At 50.9% G+C, this 25,844-nt stretch overlaps 1 protein-coding gene across 1 annotated transcript in view; it reads left to right on the top strand.

Moving 5' to 3' along the window:
* Positions 1-25,844, top strand: part of LOXL2 (lysyl oxidase like 2) — a 112,409-nt gene that overhangs the window by 50,044 nt on the left and 36,521 nt on the right. The window contains exons 4-6 of the mRNA XM_055578742.1: positions 8,861-9,072; positions 14,702-14,924; positions 19,929-20,112. Of these exons, the coding sequence (XP_055434717.1) occupies positions 8,861-9,072; positions 14,702-14,924; positions 19,929-20,112 (619 nt within the window). The remainder of the gene's footprint in view (positions 1-8,860; positions 9,073-14,701; positions 14,925-19,928; positions 20,113-25,844) is intronic.

Below are 25,844 nucleotides of genomic sequence, written 5' to 3'. Positions count from 1 at the left end.
AACACACACATCCTCTGAGTGGCCTTAGAGCCCCAATTTCTCCTTTGTGACAGCAGGCAGCCCAGGAGGACTGGAGGGGCCAGGAGGAGGATGGAGCTGGGAGGATAATTTTCACTTCCAACAGTGGGGGCATCCGGTACCCCTCCCCTCCACACTCTCACCTCCTACTGGAGGGACCTGGAGACCTGAAAAACCTCTTTCTTCTGCTCTTAACCACAGGGATGGAGGCTGTTGTGCGTTTTTTAAATTCCAGGAGTCCAGGTTTTTATTAGTCACAGTTAACTGCCAAATGCTTCAGGGCTTTCCCCTCAGCAGCAGCCTTATCTCCCCAGCATCTGGGGGCTCTTGAGGGTGGAAGCCTGAAGCCAGGAAAGGGGTAATTAACTCTGTGTGCTAAGTCACTACAGTGTGTTCGACTCTGTGTGACCCCATGGCCTGCAGCCTGCCAGGCTCCTCTGTCCATGGGATTCTCCAGGCAGGAATACTGGAGTGGGTTGCTATTTCTTACTCCAAGGGATCTTCTCAACCCAGGGATCGAACCCAGGTTTCCTGCACTGCAGGCAGATTCCTTACCATCAGAGCCACTAGGGAAGCCCATAAATAACTCTAGAAAGGTCCAAACACTTCCCAGACAGGAATTTAACCCCCTACTCCCCATCAGAGAGGAGGCGCAGCAGATTGTATTGGGTGGTTTAGGAAAGAAATGGGGGTCTGTTTTCATCTCTGTGCAGTTTAGAAGGTGGTGGTCCCTCCAAGCTAAATATAGCCCTACTTCCCCAGATGGCTGCTGTGTAGTTGGCCGGCTTCCCTCTACGGCAGAAGGAATGGTAGCAAGTGGTCAGTTTGTGTTGGACCCTTCAGTAAGTGGGTAGAGGACCACGGTGGGAGCCCACAGCATCTGCCCAACTGTCAAGCTGGACCATCACATGTCACTCTCCTGGGTTTTCTCTCCCTGCCTACAGGGAGCTTGGGCAAGAAGAGGTATTATTTATACCCTGTCTGGTGCTAACATTCCATGATTCTGTTTATTGAGAGCCTGACATGGTCTGGGCTCACCAGCCACCACAAGGGGCACAAGAGAAGGAGTTCGAGGGTGACCTATTTTTCACCACATCCAAGAAGTAAAAGGGCATTTATGCAGTTAACAGAACAGACTCTTTGAAACTGGGCACATCCTGGCAGATTTGGGAACTCTGACTCCTGGCCGCTGTGCTGTACCCAAAACCCTTTGAAAATCATAAACACCATTATAATTGTTTGTAAGTTGAAAGAAATAGGTAATGTTTTACTTACTCATTAGATGAAATCGGTGACTAAGTAGCCTTATAATTTGTTTTAGATGAAATAAATGAATGGTAATATGTACTCCAACTGTAAATTTTTTTAAAATTAATTAATTTTTGGCTGCTCTGAGTCTTTGTTGCTCTGAGCAGGCTTTTTCTAGTTCTGGCAAGAAGGGGCCTGTTCTCTCGTTGTGGTGCATAGGCCTCTCATTGCGGTGGTTTCTCTTGTTGTAGAGCACAGGCTCTAGGGGCTTGGGCTTCACTAACTGAGGCCCTAGAGCTCAGGTTCAGCACTTGTGGCACAGGGGCTTAGTGGCCCCATGGCATGTGAGATCTTCCTGGACCAGGAATTGAACTGGTGTCCTTAGACTCTTAACCGCTGGACCACCAGGGAAGTCCTGTACTCCAACTTTGAACAGTGTGGATGGGATGGTAAATTGTGCAGCTGTTTCAAAAGAGAGAGGTTTGTGGGGAGAGATTTGTGGGCAGGATTCTCTATGGAAGAAGTAGGGGCTTGAGCTGGGCTGGAGAAAGCCTCTCTCTGCCCTGGTTGGGAAGGTCTTTTCTGTAGGGTGGGGCTTCTGATATGACTAGGGTAAAGGGTGGTGACAAAGGCACCAGGTGGCCCATTAGAGTTAGCCACGCCGGAGGGGTCGGTGACAAGGACTGCCCCCGCCCCATCTCCATGCGGCTGTTGCTAAGGCAGCTGGAGGCTGTCTGCTCATTCATTCATTCAGTACATTTTAACTGAGCACCAGATTCTATGCTGGGTACTGGCAATCACTACTGATATTCAAGGACAGTCTCACCGTCCTGAAGTTTGCTGTCCAGTAGTGGAGAAAGGGGCTTCCCCTGTGGCTCAAATGGTAAAGAATCCGCCTGCAATGCAGAAGACCAGGGTTCCATCCCTGGGTTAGGAAGATCCCCTGGAGAAGGGAATAGCTACCCACTCCAGTATTCTTGCCCGGAGAATCCCATGGACAGAGGAGCCTGGTGGGCTACAGTCCATGAGGTCACAAAGAGTCAGACACAACTGAGCGACTAACACATACACACAGTGAAGTCATTCCTTTGCCACCATGGTGATGGTTACTAGGATAAGAGGCATCAGGTACACACCCTGGGAGCGTGCTGGGCGGTTTGGCCAGGTCCACAGATTTACTTGATCTGTGGCCTCAGCACTCCCGCGGCTTAGAGGGACCAATTGCAGGCGCAGGTGTCGTGCCAGCTTCCTGCGGTCAGCAGCCCTTGCCTGGTCTCCAAGGAAGCAGCCTCTGTTACCTGCTCCACTGCTTTCAGGTTGGAAAATGAAACAGAGCATTTGATTCTCCAGCAGCGTTGCAAAGCTTTTGATTTATAGGAGAAGGGCCCAGACTGCTAGCTTTCTCCTCTGGTGGTTCGGCATGACCTCAGCTCTGGTGCCACTCCCATCCCGACCCCCTCCACCCAGGCAGGTCTCCATCACACAGAGCTGAGCAACAGAAATCACCACACTGCCTTCCCTCTTCCCTTTCATCCATCTGGCCCAGTTGGAATCACTGGCTTGAGAATGTTCCCAGGAACTTCCTAGGCTGTGAATTTCAGATTTGATCATCAAAAGGGGATAATTACAGTGTAGCCAGCCTCTTCCAGTACAACATGTTTCATGCTGTTTACAGATGTTACCCATTTGGATAAACTGACTGAACACGTGCTGATGGTCAGATCAGTTTTTAATTCCATTCAATAACTATTTACTAGCCTCAGATTTCTAGAGGGAAGAGGGGAGGGTGTTAAATAGCTTGGGTGGCAAGAGATCACATGGATAAAAGTGCAGCTATCTCCTTGTCTATCAGTAAGTCACACAAGAAGTGCTTATGCTGTGAAGAGAGGCAGGCCTCGATGTTTGTTTTGCATTAAGCAAAAAATAAAGAGAGTCTTTATTACACTTCTGGCTTGAGAACTCAGCATTTTTAGTTAAGCTGAATTCCTGTAGTTGGATTTTTTAAAATGATTATTATTAGTAGTTTATTACAAAAATATGTGAGGACCCACTATGTGCTGTGTCTGGTGCTAGTTGCCATGGGGAATACAGGAATGAATGAAAAACAGGTCTGTCCTTGAGCGACTCACAGTCTGATGAGATGGCAAAACTCGTGGAAAGATCAATACTACAAGATAGTCAATATAAGCCAAGGATAAACTGAGGGACTCAGAAAGCAAATGCTAGAGAAGAAAGAAGTCAGATCTGTGTGGATGAGGTATGTGAGGGAGGAGGGGCTTCATGGAAGAGAGGATACTATCTTCCCCCTCTGCCATGAGGAACAGCAAGAGACTTGCTGATCTGGTTGACTAATGTCAACCTCACACAGTTCCTGGGACTGGTATCCTTCAGCTGGTGTTCTTCAAATGATTGAATGAGTGAGATTATTTCTAAGGGTCAGGAGGATGCTCATTGGTAGAGAAAAAGCAAAAAAGGGTTGCAGGAAGCAGCTTGATGCTGGCATTAAAAGAGGGATGCTGGCCTGGCAACAAGGGATGCTCAAGGCTGGAGAAAGGACAGGGAGGGGATGAGGTGGGTCTGATCAGGAAGGCTCTTGACCTGGAGTATAAGACCTCGGGGAGCCACGGGAAGATTTTGAGCCAAACACATGAGTGCACAGTGCTCAGCTGGATGGATATGCCAGCCACGTTTGAGGAGGACTGGCTCAGTCATTCATCTGCCCCAAAGAAACAGAATTGTGATGTTCTTCTCTTACTTCCACAATTCTCACACCACATAGGGCTTCCCTGGTGGCTCAGTGGTAAAGAATCTGCCTGCCAGTGCAGGAGACACAGGTTTGATCCCCGGTCTGGGAAGATCCCACATGCCACAGAGCAACTAAGCCCATTCACCACAACTATTGAGCCTGTGCTCTAGAGCCCAGGAGCCACAACTACTGAGCCCACCTGCTGCAATTACTGAAGCCCCACTCTCTAGAGCCCATGCTCCTTAACAAGAGAAGCCACTGTAGTGAGAAGCCCGGACACCCTAACTACAGAGTAGCCCCACTCTCGGCAACTAGAGAAACGCCCATGCAGCAGTGAAAACCAGCACAGCCAAAAATTAAATAAATAATTTAGAAAATAGCTGAATAAATAAAGGCCTTTAAGAGCAAGTTGCAGGAACTTGTTAGCTGTAGAGGGAAGGGGCTTACTAAGTGAGCAGCAGTCATGCAGAATGAACCAGTCGTCTGTCCTGGTGGGATGATGGTGGACCACTACCTCTCCGTCCTCCCACCTAACACCATTCCACGGATGACTTCTCAGGTGGGAAGGCTTGGTCTGATACATTAAGTAATTAATTGCATAATTAAATAACTTCTAGAGGAAGGGAGGGGAAGAATTGGACTAAGATCTGGCTCTTGGAAACATGCCCTCCACAGGAGGGGATGAGCTGAGTGCCGACCTTCAGCAGTGAGGTGCGTCCTTAGAGGGCTGCTTGCCTTGCCTCCCCCTGAATCTTTCCCTGATGCAATCCCCAACTAGACTTTCGAAACTGGTGATCTTTCCTCCTTGGCAATAGCCCCAGACTGTCACACTGTGGAATCTGCAAGTCATTCACAGATGCTGAAAATGTGAAATGTCATTCAAGCACAAGACTGGGAGACCAGCCCTGGTGATCATTCACCAGCCCTTCTTTCCACCACCCGACTAGGTACAGCAGGGCAGGTTATGGCCTCAGGGCACCCTGATTTTCCTCTTTGGAAGCCAGTGGTAGTCACTCCCAGGGCTCAGACCCTCCCTGGAGATGTGCTGAGTTTTGAGTAGGACAAGTCCAGAAAGTTCTGTGAATTCCTTGGAGGGAAGCCTTTTGGAGAATTTGGTGAACTCCGGTCTCTGGCGGGAGGGCTAACCTTCAGACTTTCGAGTTTTAAAAGGGGCCAGATATATTGACGGCCTCTGGGCTCTTGGGCTAAATGTGAAACATGCAAGTCTAAAGAGACTTCTGTTAGAAAAGAAAAATATGTATAGGTTTTAGTGTTTCAAATCTTCACTGCTCTTTTGAAGTTGAACTTCTGGGGGGAAAAAATTCTACTGCTTGCGGTTATGGAAAGTATTCCAAGGCGGTGAGGTCAGGAGGGCCGTTGTGTGTGTACGTGTGTTTTCCTACACAGAACTCTCTGAACAGCCCCCGTGAGCTCGTTAGCCAGCAGCGAGCCCTGACTGCATGCTGCTGAGGGTTTCCCTGCTGCCCCCTGGCCTGAGTCCAAGGGCAGCTGGGAGGCAGCCCTCGCATCTCACGTACACTCCAGCCTGACTCATAGCTTCTCTGGGCGGGGTGCAGGGTGGACTTCAAATGTGGGCTTTTATTGGGCAGACCCCCAAAGGATGCCTCAGAAGGCTGAGTCCCAGGCCCACGTGTGTCCTCTCAGTAGCCGGCAAGGGATGGGATGAAGGCAGAAGGGTGAAGACCCAGAGGCCCATTGTGGCGAGCCTGGGGCACGGACTTGGAGTCAGAACTCGGTTTTCACCCTTGTTTATCTACTTACTGGCTGTGTGAACTTGGAGAAGATGCCGAACCTCGCCAAGTTTCCTCGCTTTTCGCCTGTAGTCAGGGTGTACCATTAGCCTCTCACTGGTTGCTATGGGAACTGAGGCAGGGGATGGACGCAAAGTTCTGAGTGCAGAGCCTGACGCGTAATGAATTGGCTGGCATTTGATGAATGAGGGCCCACGTAATCGTTATGATTTGGAGAAGAACCAGGGCCCCAGGGTTGGGCAATAGGGAGGAGGCTGGCAGGGTCCTTGGAGGGAGAGACTGTATTTTATGGGATGAATGAATGACTGACTGAGGTGGATTTGAGCCCAAGATGATGGGAAGGAATTAGTTCTGTGGAAAGAGAAGAGGAGAAGCAACTTGCCTGACTGCTGTCCCAGGGCTTTGCAAGGAAACTCTCTGGATCTTCCTCTACCGCACGCACAGACACACACTCCACGCAACACACAGACATGTGCACATCCGCCTGCACACGGACAGACAGGAACAGCGAGCTCCCCGAGAGACACATACGTGGGCGCACAAACATGTGCAGAGACACACACCCAGAGAGACATATTCGTGACTCCAGACATACACACTAGTGCCCACACACACACATGCCGTGAGTCAGTGGGAACACAAGAACAGTGACGTCAGTTCTAGCACTTTCTCTCCTCTGAGCTTCATTTCCTGCATCTGGGACCCTATCTAGCTTGCCCACCAGTCATTATTCTGCTGAGGGGACACTGCCCTGCCTTAAGACAAGGGTCTGTTGAGCTCCCCTACCCTGGCCTTCCTCCCTCTGGGTTCACATTCTGTATCTCAGCTGAGCTGATGCTCCATGGGCCGAGATGGGGGAAAGGGGTGGGGTGGGGGTGGGGAGGAGGGGGAGGATCTGTGAATTTAATCAAGTCTGCCCAGCCTGCCTGCCCCGTGCAGCTCTCAGGGCCAATGCCACAGTGGGTAACTTTCCTTCTGGGCATCACACATTCCTTACACTCTGGAATTCCAGCCTGGCCTCCCGACGTGCTAAGTCAGAGGAGGGGGCTGGTCCATGAGCCGGTCTAGACCTCCAGCCCTTTCTTGCTCACTCCTGTCCATGTGTCTTGGTGGCGCGAGCCCTGTGGCCTGACAGGGAGCTGTAACGGATCCAAGGATCCAGGCTGGCAAACATAATCCTGCCACTGGCGGCTTTCCTTCCGCTCTGCATGGAAAGGAACCAGGGCTAGATGCCACCCCCCCCCCCACCACCCCAGCCAACATACTTTCCACCACCTCGCCGGACTGGGGAAATGGGGCCTGGCTTTGCACCCTGAAGCCAGTGGCAAGGAGACCTGAATCCCTGGGCACCCAAATAATGGTTCTGTTCAAACTCCCAGTTCATTTGCATCCTGGCTGGACGGGGGTGTGGGCACCCAGGTTGTTGGGTTCCTCTCTGCCAGCGCCCCTGCCCAGTCCCAACTGGCATGGTTCAGAGCATCACACAGCAAATCTCAGGTGCTTTCTGCCTCTCCGTGGTCCTGGGAGATCACTGGAATCACCCAGTATTCTTATCTGGAAAATGGAGATGACACAAACTATAAAGACCTCTACTGTTTGAGAATTAAGTGAGAAAATGCCCAGAAAGTAGTGGTACTTGTTATTGTCCTGTTATTGTTGTTGTTCAGTCGCTCAGTCGTGTCTGACTCTTTTCGACCCCATAGGCTGCAGCATGCCAGCCTTCCCTGTCCTTCACTGTCTCCCGGATCTTGTTCAAACTCATGTTAATTGAGTCAATGATAACCATCCAACCATCTCATCCTCTATTGTCCCCTTCTTATCCACCTTCAATCTTTCCCAGCATCATCCTAGCTGGCTATACATTTGGGGCTGAGGTATAAGTGTGGTCAGCCAAGGGACAAGGTTAGTTGTGGTTTAGAAGGAGTCCTCTGGGGGCTGGCCCTGTGCCAGATGGATGGAGGAGAGCAGGGAGGCAGGGACTCAGTTGGGGAGCCTTGTGAGAGCTGGTGGTGGCCCCACTGGGCAGGGCCAGAAAGAAGACGGGCTGGAAGTGAGAGATTCTAGAGCGTCCTTAGTGTTTGGGGCAGATTTGTGAGAACCTTGGAAAAACATAAAAGATATCATCCTGGAAAATTCCAGGTAGGCCTTTGTTCCTCCATCCAGCGTGACCTCTTGAGGCCCCCTGTCTGACCAAATCCCTGGGGGCTCAGGTATGGGCTAGGGGCAGGGACAGAGCAGCCCAGTGTCAGGGGATGGGAGAGGAGCCCACCTTCAACCCCCAGCCTTCTCCACATCCTCCTAGCAGGCTCCTGCCTTTTCGCTCACTGCCACAGAAATGGGGAGAGGAGAGGGGTGAACAGGGACTTTCAAGACGAGGGCCTCAGGATATTCAGAATCTTTCCTTTCCTTTCCTTGGCATAGTTGCATGATTGTGTGCATCCCTACCTCCTGGCCCCCAGGCTTGCTCCTCCTACTTGGCTGGCCTGGGTCCAGGCACACACCTGCTTCCCTCCCCCTTCTCTCCAAACCCTCCCCTTTCTCCTCGGGCTTTTCACCCTAAAGACTGCTGACTTGAGGGGAGTACACGAGGCAGTGTGCAACGTGGCCCCACCAGCTCAGGGTATCTGGGGCTCATCTGCCCAAAATTTCAGTTTTACAGGCAGATTGCTGGGAAGGCACACACTCACTCCCAGGCCTGCACGCAGATGCTTTGGAGTAAAATACAAGCGTCTGAATGATTTTGCCTCTAGAATACAGCATTCAAGGAACATGATTCTCTCCTCTGCTCTTTGAGACCCCTGCATGAGGAGGCTGCTGCCCTCTGGTGTTTTTGATAGGATAGAGGAGGAGCGCTGGGGTCCCCTAAGTCTTTGATTGCCTGGGTCACCCTGCTCCTTCTTTTCTGGTTCCTGCAGCCCCACTGCATGTGCTGTGTGCTCTTGGGGAGCACCCACAGCCCCCCCAAGAGCCCGAGGGGAGAGGCAAGCAGACTCTCAGGATAAGCCCAGTCTGCCATCACCTCCCCAGGGCCAGACTAGGAAGATCACCCATCTCCTTCCACCCCCTACCCTCCCAGAACATGAACATCCAAGTAGAGGACATCCGGATCCGAGCCATCCTCTCCGCCTTCCGCAAGCGTACCCCGGTGACAGAGGGCTACGTGGAGGTAAAGGAGGGCAAGACGTGGAAGCAGATCTGTGACAAGCACTGGACGGCTAAGAACTCCCGCGTGGTCTGCGGCATGTTCGGCTTCCCTGGGGAGAAGACCTACAACACCAAAGTGTACAAGTAAGGAGTCTGGGCAGGGACTCTGAGTGGCGGGACTCTGGCCCCACTTTGTCCTAAGTCAGCTCTGCAGTAGCTTGGTATGCATGTGTGCGTGCTCAGTAGACTCTTTGTGACCCTACAGGCTGTAGCTCGCCAGGTTCCTCTGTCCATGGGATTCTCCAGGCAAGAATACTGGAGTGGGTTGCCATGCCTTCCTCCAGAGGATCTTCCTGACCCAGGGATCAAACCTGTGTCTCTCGCCTTGCAAGCAGATTCTTTACCACTGAGCCACCAGAGAAGCTTGCATTGACCTCATATGGAATAGTCACCCATATATATGCAATCTGATGAACCTATCTGCGGCGCAGCAACGGAGATGCAGACATAGAATGCGGTGGCCGGGGCCACCTCTGTCCTCTGCCCCCTCGAAGTGATTATTATGAGAAATCTGCAACTGTTAGGAAAATGAGAAACAGATCTAGTGGATTCAGTTACACTCATCCTGAGTTAATCTTGCGATGCAGTTATGGTTTCCAAAGTTAATATCTCCCCAGGCAGGGAAAGGGTAGATGACAAGGAGACTTAGAGTAATTTGCCTGGAGGGGTGTCCGGTGAAGGGTTTTCAGTCCATGACAGGCTAGTGTATTGACTGGTCATGGGGTCTTCTTATCTCCTCTAATAAGGATAATAATCTGCTTTACTGAGCACTGACTACATGCCAGGTGGCTCTGTTCTTAGTCTCTTAAGTGTTAGTCGCTCAGTCGTGTCCAACTCTTTGTGATCCAATGGCAAGAATACTGGAGTGGGTAGCTGTTCCTTTCTCTAGGGGATCTTCTTGACTCAGGGATCGAACCTGGGTCTTTACGATCTGAGCCACCAAGGAAGCCCTCTTAACCACTTAAGCTTCACAATTCTAGAAAGGGGTTTATGTTACAGCTAAAGGAATGAAGTCAGAGAGAGGTGATAAAACTAGGAAGTGGCAGATTCAGGATCCAAACCCGGGTCTCCAGCAGCAGGGTCCACCCTCCTCAAGAGTGCTTACTACCTCTTCCCTTTCAAGCCAAGGAGAGAGGTGGCTTCCGGCCAGGAAACAGGGGTCCCTGCCGCAACTCTTCCTCTCGATCCCTGGGGTCAGTGCAGGCTTCTTTCCTTCCTGGGCTCAGCCTGGCTCCTTTGGTCAGAGCCTCTGGTCCACCATGAGGGTGAGTGCTGGCAGCTGAGCTGCCTGGTGGTGATTCCTGCCTCCAGCCACCCCAGACATGGCCCAGATCTTCCTGTTTGCACAGGGTGGGATGGGAGCAGGCAGGGTGGTCCCATTCTCTAAATAGTTTACAGAATTCCCGTCAGCTGGCTGGCTCCTTCCCTGGAGACACCTTCTCAGCCTTTCCTTCCAATTGAAGCCAAGAAAAGTAGATCCCTTCCCCTGACAGGCTTCCTACCTGCTGGCCCCACCAGAGTCCCCAGCCTGGCACAGGTCTTCGCCCAGTCCTGGGAGCGGGAAGGCTGCCATCAGTCCTGCTCCACAGCAGGACGAGGTGCCCGAGGCCAGGCAACACATGGATGGCTTGTTCAGAGGGCTTCTGAAAACCTCCTCCTCAACTTCGGGTGGACCAGAGTCATCTTCTGGCTTTTGAAGGGGGATCGGGATCTCTGACCTCAGGTCCGTTTTGGCAGCTGGGCTCCAGATGATCCTCTCATGGACTGGGAAGTGGTACATGTACCTGGAAATTGATCAAACTGAAGCCACAGGGCCCCATCTCCCAGACCAGGAATATTGTGTAGTCCTTTTCTTTTTTTTAAAGCAAGATCCCATTATTGGTATTGATTTATTGATACAAGATTACTGAACAGAGACTGCATCTCATGTTGCATCTCGGGAGTTAGGACTCTAAGGCTTTGGTGAGTTGGCTGAAACAGGGACCAAAAGGAGGCCCACCAGACCAAATTAGAAATGCTGGATCCCCTTGGTTTCATGTAGAGAAAGGGGTTCAGAAGCTTGGGGAGACTAGAATGTTGCCACGGATTTGTCATCTAAGATCCTGGGAGGGTCCAAAAGGCAGATGTTTGACCATGACAGAGAGAAATAAATTTGTAAGGGGAGCCCTGACTCCCTCTCTGGTTCTTTTATTTATTTATCTTAATAGTTATTTATTTATTTGTCTGCATTGGTCTTGGCTATGGCATGCGAGATCTTTCATTACGGTGCACAAGCTCGCTAGTTACGGCACACGCTCTCCAGTGCTTGAAGGCTCAGTTGCTCCACAGCTTGTGGGGTCTTAGGTTCCCTGACCAGGGATCGAACCGTGTCCCCTGCATTGCAAGGAGGATTCTTAACCACTGGACCTCCAAGGAATCCCTCCCTCCCTGGTTCGTTCTTAAGTGCTCCCTGAGGGCTCTTCTCTGTAAGCCAGACCTCAGGGTGGGGGCTGCAGTCACTGCAGGTCAGGAAACCTAAATGCAGCGGGGGTAATTAGATCCCGGGTGGCAGGGGCCAGGTGACAGCACCCAAGGCCAAAGGCAAGATGGGCGTGGCTACTGAGTGGCCAGCAGAGTCAAAGCAGCAATCAGAATAGACTGGCCCTTGCAGACTTGTGGGGTTGGCCAGTTGATCTAGCTGGCTGTCTCATAGTGTTCCCAGAAGTGAAATAAGAAGCTTCTCTGATACTTATTCAATCTGTAAAAGCAGAAGAGTTTTAGGTTAAGAGAACAAAAATCTGATCTGTATCATAAAAACAGGTCCAGCCCCTCAATGTCCAGACTTGAGAAAGTTTACAGACCTATAAGCCCTTGAATGAAGAGGAGGCCAGGTCTCCTTGAAGAAGGACTGTGGCACCCTGTGGCACACTGCCAGAAGTGTACACTGTTAGTCGTTTACCCGAAGGAACCTATGATCTTTCACCAAGGTCATTGCATTGTACACTGGAGAAAAGGAAATGATCAGAACTTTCAGGAACCACTGGACACGGGCTCTGAAAGGACCCTGATTCCAGGGACCCAAACATCCTTGTGGCCACAGTCAGTATGGACGTCAGGTGATCAGTGGAGTTTTGGCGCAGGTCCATATCACAGAGGGCTCAGTGGGTCCCGGAACCCACACTGTGGTTATTTCCCTAGTTCCAGAATGCATAATTGAAGTAGACAGTCTCACAGAGCTGGCAGAATCCCTACCAGGTCTGGTTTGCTCCTTGGCTGGAGGAGAGCAAGGAGGACTTCTCAATTTCAGTGGAATCAGTTCAGCTCAGTGTTACCCAGCCATCAGCCTAGATACCTCTTTCTCAAGCATGCTTCCCACTTGTCCAGTGGCTGTCCTGTAACTCCAGTCACCCACCATCAGGCCTAGAGTGGGTTGTCCACGTGTGCATGTGCACACTAAGCTACTTCAGTCGTGTCTGACTCTGCGACCCTATGGACTGCAGTCCACCAGGCTCCTCTGTCCATGGGATTCTCCAGGCAAGTAAACTGGAGTGGGTTGCCATGCTCTTCTCTAGGGGATCTTCCCAACCCAGGGACAGAACCCACGTCTCTAATGTCTCCTGCATTGGCAGGCAGGTTCTTTACCACTAGAGCCCCATAGGAAGCCCATACATCCTCCCCAGTGCCTCCTATCTGCATCCCCATGTCTTCGTCCCGGGGTGGGGGAGGAGTGGCCTGTGAGAGTGACTCATGGGGGCGGGGTGGGCCACCCTGGTGGAGGCCTGTGGAGGATTGCATTCCTGTGATCTGACATCAGAGGACAGAGGGTCTCTCTGGGGAAGGAAGAGCAGCTCTGTCTGCTGAGGGAACCTCATTCTGTGTTGAGAGCTCAGTATATCTGTTCCTGGGAGAGCCTGGTGGTCACTGAAAACTGGGAGCTAGATGTTCCGATCCAGTGAGACCTGACCACTCCCTGTGCGCCTGACATCCCCTGGGAGTGTTTGCTCGCCCGACTGTGGGAGTGTCGTAACAAGCTATAATATCCTACCCGCCACCTCAAGTGTGTTCTGTCCCATGTGCGAGTGTCATGGGAAACAAACTGGAGGCTGTGTTTCCAAGTGCAGGGGCCTTCCAGGGAGTGGGGAGGGCCAATGGCTCTTGGAATTCTTTTTTACTTCTTATTTATTTATTTTGGCTACACTGGGTCTTCATTGCTTTGCACAGGCTTTCTCTAGTTGCGGCGAGTGGGAGCTACTCTTCGTTGCAGTGCGAAAGTTTCTTATTGCAGTGGTTTCTCTTGTTGTACAGTACAGGCTCTAGGGTGCATGGGCTCTGATGTTGCAGCTCCCAGGCTCTAGAGCACAGGCTCAGTAGTTATGGTGCATGGGCTTAGGTGCTCCGTAACATGTAGAATCCTCCCAGACCCGGGATCGAACTTGTGTCCCCTGCCTTGGCAGGTGGGCTCCCATCGACTGTGCCACCAGGGAAGCCCTGGCTCTTGGGATTATTAACAGTCCTCCTGTGTAGTTCTGTGCTCTGGCTGTAGCTATGTTGAGCACAAACCCTGAGCTTTCCAAGATAGTCCTTTTTCTTTCAAGGATTCTGTGTCATTGCACGCATAGAATAGAATTACTACCAGTCGCAGTTTTTGGTAAGGAGAGATATCAGTGGCATCTGTCAGGTTTATCCTTCTTCTCTGTTCACATCCCATTCACTCTGAGGCAAAGCAGAAACTTCCAGGCCTGCTAGACCAATAGGGACAGGACTCTGCTTCTGTTCATCTGGGGCCAACCTACCCTGGGCAGCCCCTCCTCTGGGCAGTCCGGCAGCAGTGCGTCTCACTGGATTCTGCCAATCACCGATAAGTACACAGACTTCAAAGACCCAGGACAAGAGAGAGGGAAGGGTAGCTTCCCCACTTCACCGCTTTGGCAGCCACAAGTTTGTTTCCTATGTCTGTTGAGTCTGTTTCAGTTTTGTATATATTTTGTAATATTTGTTTTAGATTCCACACATAAGTGATATCCTATGATATTTGTCTTTTTCTGTCTGACTTACTTCACTTAGTATAATCATCTTGAGGTCCATCCATGTTGCTGCAGATGGCATTATTTCATTCTTTTTTTGGCTGAGGGATATCACATTGTATTTGTCTCTCCAAGATCCCTTTTTACACTTTGCATGTATAGGCATTAGTATCATATGTCACTACACTGAGTTAGGGGCTTCCCAGGTGGCGCTATTGGTAGAGAACCTGCCTGCCAACTCAGGAGATGTAAGAGACTTGGGTTCAGTCCCTGGGTTGGGAAGATCCCCTGGAGGAGGGCATGGCAACTCACTACAGAGTTCTTTCCTAGAGAATCCTATAGACAGACAAGCCTGGTGGGCCATGGTCCATAGGGTCACAAAGAGTCAGACATGACTGAAGCAACTTAGCATGCACACACACTGAGTTAGACCCTTGTCTGCTAGAATGTGAGCTCCCTGGAAGCAGGAAGCCATGACTGCCCTTCCAAGTCTGGCTCCCCACTGCCCAGCATGACCAGTGAGTGCTGGCAGACATGCCCTGCAGAGCCCTGTCTGGAGCAAGACTAAACTGCAGGAGCAGGGACCATGTCTATCTGGTTCCACTACCTCAGTGACTGGCCCCGGGCAGGGGTCAGTTGCCCAGCTGTGAAAGAAGGGAGGGGTGGGCACCATGATGTCTTGGTCACCTGCCCTGTCTCGTCTTCTGCAGGATGTTTGCCGCCCGCAAGAAGCAGCGCTACTGGCCATACTCCATGGACTGCACAGGCACAGAGGCCCACATCTCCAGCTGCAAGTTGGGCCCTCAGGTGTCGCTGGACCCCGTCAAGAACGTCACCTGTGAGAATGGGCTTCCGGCTGTGGTGAGCTGTGTGCCCGGCCAGGTCTTCAGTCCTGATGGACCGTCAAGATTCCGGAAAGCCTATAAGCCAGAGGTGAGGATGGGGTGGCAGATTTGGTACCTGGAGGGGTGGGCTGGTGATTAAAGGATCAGACAGGGAACCCCCTCTCCCCCCGCCAAGAGAACCGGCAGCAACTCAGACCACTTTTCTAGAGGGCAGGAAGATGCAGGATACTTGTCAGGGCCAGCCTCACTGATAGATGCTGCTGCTGGGATGTGACAAGCAGCTGGGAGCCTGCCCCCAAACATGAGCACCCTTACCTGTCCTTCTGGCAGTGCTGCTCAACTCTGAGACTAGTGTCCCCCTGTGGTGGACAAACACCCGCGAGAGGGCTGTGCCTCACTCCTGACCGTCACAGGTTCTGTGTGCTGTCTGTGGACCGGCATGAAGGGTCGGGGTGAGAACTAGGGGCTCCTGCGCGATTCTCTGAGAAATCAAGCATCCTAGAGCCCTTGGCAGGCTTCCCCGGTGGCTCAGATGGGAAAACAATTCGCCTGCAATGCAGGAGACATGAGTTCGACCCCTAGGTCTGGAAGATCCCCTGGAGAAAGGAATGGCCATCCACTCCAGTATTCTTGCCTGGAGAATTCCATGGACAGAGGAGCCTGGCAGGTTATAGTCCATGGAGTCGCAAAGAGTCAAACACGACTGAGGGACTAACACTCACTTTCAGAGCCGTTAGAAACGTGGTCCATCTCTCAAAAGCACAAGAAATCAACTACAGTGGTTTTCAAACAGGTTTTACTTATTCTGCATCAGAAAGAATAACAACTTTTAAAAGCTTTCACAGAGTTAGTGCAGTAAGTCCCTATATATATGGATGACTTTTGTTCCAAGAGTATGTTAAAAATCCAGTTTGTACATAAGTCCAGCAAAATTAGCCTAGGTACCCAACTAACACAATCAGTTCCTAGGCTTGAAATAAAAATATAGTACTGCTATATTCTATGGGCTTCCCTGGTGGCTCAGTGATAAAGAATTCACCTGCCATTGCAGGAGACAAGGGTTCGATCCCTGGGTCAGGAAGATCCCTTGGGGAAGGAAATGGCAACCTACTCCAATATTCTTGCCTGGGAAATGCCATGGACAGAGGAGCCTGGTGGACTACAGTCTATGGCATCGCAAAGAGTCAGACATGACTGAGTGACTAAACAGCTACTACTGTTTTGTATATAGTACTGTATAGGAAAGTACAGAAAAGCACAACACTTGCAGAGGATGCAGCCGTGTGACAACAGACGCTGGACACTTGAACTAACTTACGTAATTGGACATGCAAACACAAGTTCGCACCTTTGGTAGTTCACAACTTGAAGGTTCGTACATAGGGGACTTCCTGTAAATGGAAACATGTCATCAGCACATCTATGTTATCTGTGCCTGTTATCACACTGTATGTTTGTGAATCAGTACCTGCATGTGGGGGGAGATGTATTAAAGAGGTGTGGATGCACATCTGAATTATCATCCCCATCTCAGCTGACTGATTCCTTAGGACCGCTGAGCTGTCCCGGCCAAGGCAGGCTTGATGACTCCTCTGAAGAAGAAAAGTGAAAGAAAGTGAAAATGTTAGTCACTCAGTATTGCCCTCCTCTTTGCGACCCCATGGATTGTAGCCCACCAGGCTCCTCTGTCTGTGGGAATTCTCCAGGCAAGAATACTGGAGTGGGTTGGCATGCCCTCCTCCAGGGGAATCTTCCCAACCCAGGGATCAAACCCAGGTCTCCCACATTGCAGGGGGATTCTTTACTACCTTTTGAGCTACCCAGGAAGCCCCCCTGAAGAAGAGAAAGTGCGCTATTCTCTCTTCCCTTGGAAATCACTAGTTGGCTCATCTTTTTCCCACTTTCCTTTTCGCACATATCCCTAAAGGTTCTCTGTGACATGCATGTTCTGGAAACTACTAATCCAGGCCAGTGGGTGGGAACAGTAGAGGGATAGTGTGGGAAAGAGAGCTAATCATTTACTAAGGAATGACGCCCTGTGCTGGACGAAACTTGGGACTTGGTATTGGGGGGAGGGTAGTAACAGCCCGTCCACAAGCCGAGGCAGCCCCACTCCGCGTCTGCTGCCCCTCCCCCATTTCTCCCCCATGCGTGCGTTTGTGCTGTCACTTTAGCCGTGTCTGACTCTGTACCACCCTATGGACTATAGCCCGCCAGGCTCCTCTGTTCATGGGATTCTCCAGGCAAGAATACTAGAGTGGGTTGCCATACCCACCTCCAGGGGATCCTTCTGACCCGAGGATTGAACCCACAGCTCTTGTGTCTCCTGCATTGGCAGGCAGGTTCTTTACCACTAGTGCCACCTGGGAAGCCCCTCACCCCGTCTCCCTCTCCAATCTCTCCTCTCCATCGACATCTGTCAACCTGCTCATGAATGGGGAGTGATCCCCTATCTACTTGTCCAGTAGAAACAGGGTGATGCAGAAACCAGATAAACAGCTTTGGGTGCTGTATTTGGAAAGGCTGGGGTGGTGTATTTGGACAAAAGAATAAGCCTTAAATAAAAGGCATGAGGTGAATGCAGCAAGTCCAGGCATCGACCAGAGGGTGTGGGAACTCTTTGGGGTGTCTTCCAGACACTTCTGGCCAGCAGCCAGCCCTCCCCCACCCTCAGCCCTGCCCCACAGGGGCGTCCAAACTGCACGGACCTGACCACACATCTCACGTGTGCAGGCAGGCCACACAGGCACACCTGGACAGTGCCAGCCCCCACGGCCCCTTGCTGCCCCCCCAGCCACATGATTTGATGGCCACATCCTTTCCACAGCCTCAGGCTGAGCCTCTGAGCTTGCCTCATGTGTCATCCAGAATACCAGGTCCTACTGTTTTGGAATTCCTCTTACTGTGTGGTTGAAAGCAGAGGAATCAAGTTATACCAAACCAATTAAAAAAAAAAAAAAGATCAAGCGAGGCTTACATCACATTTTCCCTTCTTTCTTTTCCTCCAGGGCCAGCTGTATCTGCCTGGCCACTGCTAGATGGGGTGAGGTTACTTGGAACTCTGCCTCCCACAAGCTTGAGTCACAGATGGTCCGCTCCATGGGAAGGGGACCTTGGAATCTGGCTAGGCAGCTTGGGAAGGGAAGTGGGGGAAGGGAAAGGTCATGATTCTACAGCCATCTGGCTGGATCCAGCAGTTGTATTTGTCGTGTTCTGCTAAAGCTAGAATAAAGATTCCTGAAGCCAGTTAGGGGTTTTGCAGCCCCTCCCTGTCCCTCTTTTCTTCTCCCTCTAGTGCCAGGGTCATTACCCAAGGTCAGTAAATTGGGGTGCAGACCTTGACTGGAAGATGGAGACAGAGGCGCTTGTTCGATGTCTTGGCTTTCAAGGTGACTAGTGGTGGTTTTCTTAGAGGTGGTGGTGGTTTTAGTTGCTAAGTCATGTCTGACACTTTCAACTCTGTAGACTGTAGCCCACCAGGCTCCTCTGTCCATGGGATTCTCCAAGCAAGAATACTGGAGGGGGTTACCATTCCCTTCTCCAGGGGAGCTTCCCAATCCAAGGATTGAACCGCATCTCATGCATTGCAGTCTCCTGCATTGCAGGTAGATTCTTTACCGACTGAGCCATGAGGGAAGTTCAAGGTGACTGGTGTATGTTAATGTTTGAAAGACACCACCACCAACCAGGCCTGCCTCATTCAGGGATGGGATGGACATGGGATGCCTCCATCAGTGAGTGGGATGGAGTCCAGGGCTGTGAACTGCAGAGGCAAAGTAGAACAGTGACTCTGGTCTGATCCCCACACGCAGAAGTGCTGCACAGTTACCCCACACTCCCTTTGTATTGAATCAAATAGAATCAATAGTTCAGAGCCTCACAGCCTTCTGAGTTGCCCACCCCAACATGCGTGCATGCACAGACACACACACACACACACACACACAGAAACTGATGCAAAGCAGGATATGTGGGCAGATGGGAGTCAAATGACCCATCTCCTATCTTGTAAGGTATGATCCAGTGGGATTAAGATGCTTGGGAAGAGTGGGTCTTACTCCTGTGCAATTATAAATAAATCCCATAATACTATTAAGGCTTCAAGGCCGATGGTGAGCAATTAGGGGCAATTAAACTATAACTGGGCTTCCCAGGTGGCATGGTGGTAAAGAATCCACCTGCTAATACAGGAGACAAAGGAGATGGGGGTTCAATCCCTGATTTGGGAAGATCCCCTGGAGAAGGAAATGGCAACCCACTCCAGTCTTCTTGCTGGGAAATCCCATGGACAGAGGAACCCGGCATGCTGCAGTCCATGGGGTCACAAAATAGTGGGACACGACTTAGTGACTGAACAACAACAAACTGTAACCACCTATCTCTCTGAATGTCTGGTGGGGCTGTATCTCCTGAAGGGCTGGCCAGGTCTGGGCTTGGAGTAGAGTCAGGGGTGGCAGAAGCAGGAGTGGTGACCAGGCAGAAGTCCAGCTGCAGGACAGATGTTGGTCTTAACCAGTGGGAGGCTCCCCATCCCCTTGCCTGGGCAGAACTCCAAGTCTTGGCTGCCTTTGTGCTGCCTTGGTCAGGCCCCGCCCTCTCACCCTCTGTCTTCTTTCTCCTGCCTCTCATGGGCCTGCAGGGCAGGATTCTTGCAGTGTGATCACCTTAGTGCCCTGGAATCTCCCCAAGGGCTGGACAAGCACTCTGTTACACGTCTGATAGAATTAGGATCCGTTTGGAATCTGCAGACTTTGTGGGTAGGAGTGTCTTTCAATAGTGCTGAACTTCAGGTTCTGGAGTGAGGGAGTGGAGGGAAGTACTAGTGGTTAGGCCCTAGAACAAGTATGGAGTGGGATGAGGAGTTGATGAGAGTCCCTGAGGGGCTGCCCAGTGGTCCAGGACAAAGATTGCAAAGGGAGCATGCAGCTGAGCTGAACAGTGAGCATGCGCGCTTCCCATCCCTCCACAGACGCTCACACAGATGGAGCGCTGTCAGCTCCCAGTCTGGTGCCTGGGTTTGGAGTGGGGAGCCAGGGGGCATCGTGAAGAGAGGGGAGTAGGCTGTGCTCAGCAAAACGGTGTGTCTCTTCAGCAACCACTGGTGCGGTTGAGAGGTGGTGCCAACGTCGGGGAGGGCCGCGTGGAGGTGCTCAAGAATGGAGAATGGGGTACCGTCTGCGACGACAAGTGGGACCTGGTGTCTGCCAGCGTGGTCTGCAGAGAACTGGGCTTCGGGAGTGCCAAAGAGGCCATCACGGGCTCCCGGCTGGGGCAAGGTAAGGCGTGGGGAGAGTGTTCCTTGGCCTCTCTTCACAGAAAGCATCACATGGGAGCCCAGCCTGGGCTGGCTTTGTCCTTTACAGTCCCTTCTGGCTTTGCCTCTTCCCTCCAGCACCTGTTTCCCAGGTGGTGCTAGTGGTAAAGAACCCGCCTGCCAATACAGGAGACATAAGAGAAGCGGGTTCTATCCCTGGGTTAAGAAGATCCCCTGGTGTAGGAAATGGAAATCCACTCCAGTATTCTTGCCTGGAGAATTCCATGGACAGAGGAGCCTGGCGGGCTACAGTCCATGGGGTCACAAAGAGTCAGACATGACAGAGTGCACACCCACATATCCAGCACCCCTGCTCTGTTAGACAGTCCTATACCTCTCTCTAGGTAGTTCAAGCTGGAAGGGCGTTAGAGAACATTGTCCCCATTTTATGGATTTGGAAGCTGAGGCCCCGAGAAGGAAGTAAACAACCAAGATAAGACAACATATTAGCAACCATTGGATATTCTAACAGAGGTTTCCCAGCTCCTAACCCAGTGTTCCCCAGGGCCCCACTGAGAAAGCTGGAATTTCCAGGCCCTTTCTCCAGGAGAAGAACTGGGAATTCATGAGGCTGTGGACCACCCCAGGCACAGAATTCCAAATCTTACTTTCCCCGCCTAGGTTAGCGCTATGAACATTCTCTCCCTGCCACCAGAGGTTGGGAACAGTTTGCACTTCTCCCAGTGTCTTGAGCTGCTAAGAAAAAAAGGGGCCTGGCTTTTGTTAAGTGTCCCAAACAAATCTTTCTTCTGAGCAAGGAGCAAAAGTATAGGAGGCTTTCAAACCCGTCACCCTGTTGAGAGGAATGTTGTAAATGAGACATGATAGCATAGTAGGAAACTTCCTCTCCCGAGCTCTGTGAAGGCCATTGCTCGGTGTCAGCCCCTGTCCTGCAGAGAATGGAATCTTCGCTCCAGAGTCTGCAGCCCAGAGAGCGTCCAGCCTTCCCCCCATAGAACTGTGTTGAGCAGAGGAGACCAGTCATCTGGAATCTTCTCGCCACTGACCCCCAGGGAGGCTGCTGCAGCCCGGGGATTGCTGTGGTTTAGAGAGGGTGGGGAGGAAGGAGAGTGAGCTGCCGGCGAGGGTGGGCTGTCCTGTCCTGTGGGGAGAGGATGTTTCCACGCTGTCAGACATAGGGCCGTCGCCCTGCAGAAAGGAATGTGGTTAGGTCATTGATCACAGCCTGAAGGAAATAATAGCCAGTGGACCCAAGAGAATCTTAGAATCATAGATGGTATTGCTGCAGAAGAGCTCAGAGGTCATCTGGTCCAAGAGATGAGAAATCTGAGGCTCCAGAGAGCAAGTCTGAGGCCACACCCATGGTTAGTGGCAGAGAAGCATGGAAACCTACATCTTCTAACTCTCGGGTGTAGGTTTCTCCCTTGTCCCCACCTTGTCTCATCCTGCTTACCTTCAGAGCATCTCTTATCTCCGTTCTCCAACCCCCGCAAGCTTCCCGGGTATTTCCACTGACATTTGAGGGTCTTGGATGGACTTGAACTTTGAGTGCCAGCTGGTAGTGATCCCACATGACACTCCTCCTCCTCCCCTGTTGTGGTGAGCTCCTTGTGGCTCCCTTGGGTTTCAAATAGCCCCAGAGTCCATTGTACTCATTGGCTAGTGCATTGTTGTGGTCTGGCAAGGCCCCCAGGACAGAGACCACTGACTCCAAGGAGTGGACAAGCACTGGATGGCATAAACATTCCACTTTTCATGGGTGTGTGCTGTTTGACCTAATTATTTCACTGCCCAGAGCAGCCAAGCGTTTCCAAGGGCCCACAGAACTCTTGGAGAAAGAGACAGCTGGCATTTTCAGTGCTGTCCTTGAAAGAACCATTGGATGATTTATCACCTGCTGCCACGCTGGACAAATCACCTCTGGTAGACAGGAAGGGAAAAGTCCACATTCGATGTCAAGTCACAGAGGAGCAGACAGGGTCTGTCCTCAGCTCAGGCTGTGGCTTGTGGACCAAATTACCACACCTACAGCGACGGTGGTGAAAGGGCAAGGGCTCAGGTTAGGCAATCTGAGTCCTGGTCCCAGCCCTGCCACCTACATGCTTAGTGACCTTGAGCAACCTTCTGGGCCTCAGATTCTTCACTGGGTTCATGGTGTCTTACGTTCTGTCTGGCTCCAGCCTCCTGTTCTCACCAGTGTGGATGTTAGGTCAGAGTCAGGCACTGCGCTTTGTTTTCTGAGATCCCTGAACACATCTGGATTCCCGCTGTTTACATACCCGCCTCCCCCCCATGCCCAGCTTATAGCACTCTGTGTGTGCTGTGTATGTGTGTGCTAAGTTGCTTCAGTCGTGTCCAACTCTTTGCGACCATATGGACTGTAGCCCACCAGGCTCCTCTGTCCATGGGATTCTCCAGGCAAAAATACTAGAGTGGGTTGCCATGCCCTCCTCCAGGGGACCTTCCCCACCCAGGAATCAAACCCACGTCTCTTCTGTCTCCCGCGTTGGCAGGCAGGTTCTTTACCACTAGTGCAGCCTGGGAAGCCCTATAGTGCTCTGGGGATATTCATTTTATCAAGAATGAATGAATGAGTTTCAGTTGTACAAGCAGGATCAGCTGAACAACCACTTGGTCAAGAATTTCCAACTCTCCCAGACATCCCTAGTGGTCCAGTGGTTAAGACTTTGTGTTTCCACTGCAGGGGGCCCAGGTTCAATCCCTAGCTGGGGACCTAATATCCTGCATGCCAAGCGGTGCAGCCAAAAGAAAATTCTAACACTCCAGACCCACGCTATCCAATAGACATAAAACGGAAAGTTTTAGTCGCTTGGTCATGTCCAACTCTTTGAAGCCACATATGTAATGTTATTTTCTAGTAGCCATGTAAAGAACAAATAAAAAGGAACAGGTGAAATTCTTTAAAGCAATCTATTTTCTTTAATAATATATATATTTCCGAAGTATTATGATTTCAACATTTGATCAACATAAATGCTCTTGATGAGGTAGTTCGCAGGTGGGGTACTGACTCTCGGAAATGTAGGATGCATTTTGCGCTTGCAGTCCATCTCAGTCTGGACTGGCCACATTCCAAGGACTCAGTGAGGCAGCAGCCACTGTGCTGGATGGAGCAGCTCGAGATCAGTCCCTTTCAGATCCTGAAAGGACTGAAATTCAGCAGGCCTGAAATCTCTGATCAGGAATACTGACAGCATGTGCCACACATGTAAAGCCTAAACAAAAGTCTCCAGAAACATGGCTAACATGAAAAACAGATTGCGTTGTCCTAGTCTATTCTACTGTGATCTTCAAAAACTAATGACAGCCTACAGTTGATTGTGGGTCCAAAGTCCATAACACTGTTCTGAGAGGTTGGCCATGGCTTCTGTCTCACATCCTTCTCCTGCCCCAGGCCTGTGGTCACAGGGTTCAGGTTGGGGAAAAGCAAGGCCAAGGTGGAGGTGGGGGAGGCATAGTGAGTGGATGGACAGTCCAGAACCCAGGATGAGGGCAAAGCTGGGGTTCACGATGCAGCGGATCAAATCCAGATCAACAAAAATTAGCTAGGAACTCACAGACACTCCTGGGCGAGCTCAGCTGGACATCCAGGCTGGTATTCTTTAGTAACACCTCATACCCTGCTCGACTCACAGCAAAACTGGGTGGTATAGGGAAGAATGTAAGAAATCCTGGCTCTTCCATCTCTGCACTCTGCTCTGGTGTGCCATGAATGTGCAGGCTTCAGGAAAGTGGGTACTGCCCTCCCAGGCCTCGTCGCCAGATGTCTAGAGACAGCCTTCTGGCCTTACATCGGTTAGGCCAGAAGGAGACTAAGCAGTTGTTTAATCTCTAAGCCATGTCCAGCTCTTTGCAACCCCATGGACTGTAGCCTACCAGGCTCCTCTGTCCATGGGATTTCCCAGGCAAGAATACTAGAGTGGGTTTCATTTCCTTCTCCAGGGGATGTTCCTGATCCAGGGATCGAACCTGGGTCTCCTGCATTGCAGGCGGATTCTCTACCACTGAGCCACTTGGGAAGCTCCAAGCAGTTGTTAGTTGGAGTCTAAAGTGTTAAGGCTCTTGCGTTAATCTCTTCTCTCCTGTCCAGTCTCAGAATTTAGCAATCCATACACATTTGTTGAGTACTGTTTGGGCTGGAGCCTGGAACAGAGAATTCATTTCTTCCACAGACATTTCTAGTAAGTGTTTCTGCTCTCTAGGAAGTTAGCTCAAGTGGACAAAACAAGAAATAGCACCAAAGGTATTTTACACTAACAAATAGGTGATGATATATAAGAAATTATCCTGATAATATCAGGAAAACTCGAATGAACTTTTTGAGCAACCCAGTAATTCTTATCATTTATTGAGTCCCTGGTAACTTGACACAATTGGTCTCATTCAATCTTCAAAAGCCCAGTCCTGCAAGAGAGACATTGTTATTGCCTTTTACAGATGGGGAAAGTGGAGTAAGAAAGGTTCTGTCACTTCCCAAGGAGACGCAGGCTGAATCTACTCTAAGGCTGAAGCTGCAGCTTACTGCTTTGTAAGCAAGAAAGAAAGATGTAAAAAGTAAATGCTGCAGATGAGAGTGAGGCTGCTCAAGCCGAGCCACAAAGGACTCACAGTGCTCCCTGAAGGCAGACCTCTACTTAGATGGGCAGAAAGCAGGAGATGTTCCAGGAGGGAGGAGGCAGAGGGAGCACCCCTAGATGATGGAGAACATAGGCACTTCAACGGCTCAGCTCTCTCCAGAGCAATCCGCTGCTCTTTCCAGCAAAGGATTTCCTCCCCTGACTCTCCTGAAAGAACTTCAGAAACTCAGCAAAATCATGCTGTGAGTCAGACTGTCTGGTTTGAGTCCTGGTTCCTCTTTTGGGCTGTTACTTTATCCTTGGTCCCCAGTGGGGTCCACTCTGTTGGGTTGTTGGGGTGATGAAATGAGTTAATATAAACAATGTATTTAGGACAGAATCCAAAACATGGTGAGTGCTCAGTAAATATTAGTACCATCTACCACCATCATCACCATCACCATTACCACCACCATCCTCATCACCACAACCACCACCACCACCACCGTCACCATCCTCATTATCATCACCATCACCATCCTCATCACCACCATCATCATTGTCATCACCACTATTATCACCACCATCCTCATCACCATCCTCACCACCACCACCACCACCATCCTCGTCACCACCACCATCATTATCATCACCATCCTCATCACCATCCTCACCACCGCCATCACCACTATCATTATCATCACCACCACCATCACCATCATGATTACCACCACTGCCACCATCCTCATCACCACAACCACCACCATCATCACCACTACCATCATTGTCATCAACACCATGATCACGACCATCCTCATCACCATCACCATCACCACCACCACCATCACCACTACCATCATCACTGTCACCACCAGTACCATCATCATCACCACTATCGCCTCCATTTTCATCACCATCACCACCATTATCATCACCACCGCCATCACCATTATCCTCATAATCATCTAACAAGCCTCTGCTCTAACTGCACATCCAAGTCCTAGGTTGCTGCCTGTTTCTGAGCCCATCTTAATTCATGAGCCATGGCCCTGCTTGCTTCAGCATCTCTGTTTGGAATCTGTATTTTGCACAGCGTTTCTGCTCTGAGTCCTTGGGTGTTTCTAGCCATAGTGACTGATGTGTTTGTTGGTGTTTT

The sequence above is a fragment of the Bubalus kerabau genome, chromosome 4 (genome assembly GCF_029407905.1).
Source record: "Bubalus kerabau isolate K-KA32 ecotype Philippines breed swamp buffalo chromosome 4, PCC_UOA_SB_1v2, whole genome shotgun sequence".
Taxonomy (NCBI): Eukaryota; Metazoa; Chordata; class Mammalia; order Artiodactyla; family Bovidae; genus Bubalus; species Bubalus kerabau.
The sequence above is the reverse complement of the archived record's forward strand: the minus strand, read 5'-3'. Positions and strand labels throughout refer to the sequence as shown.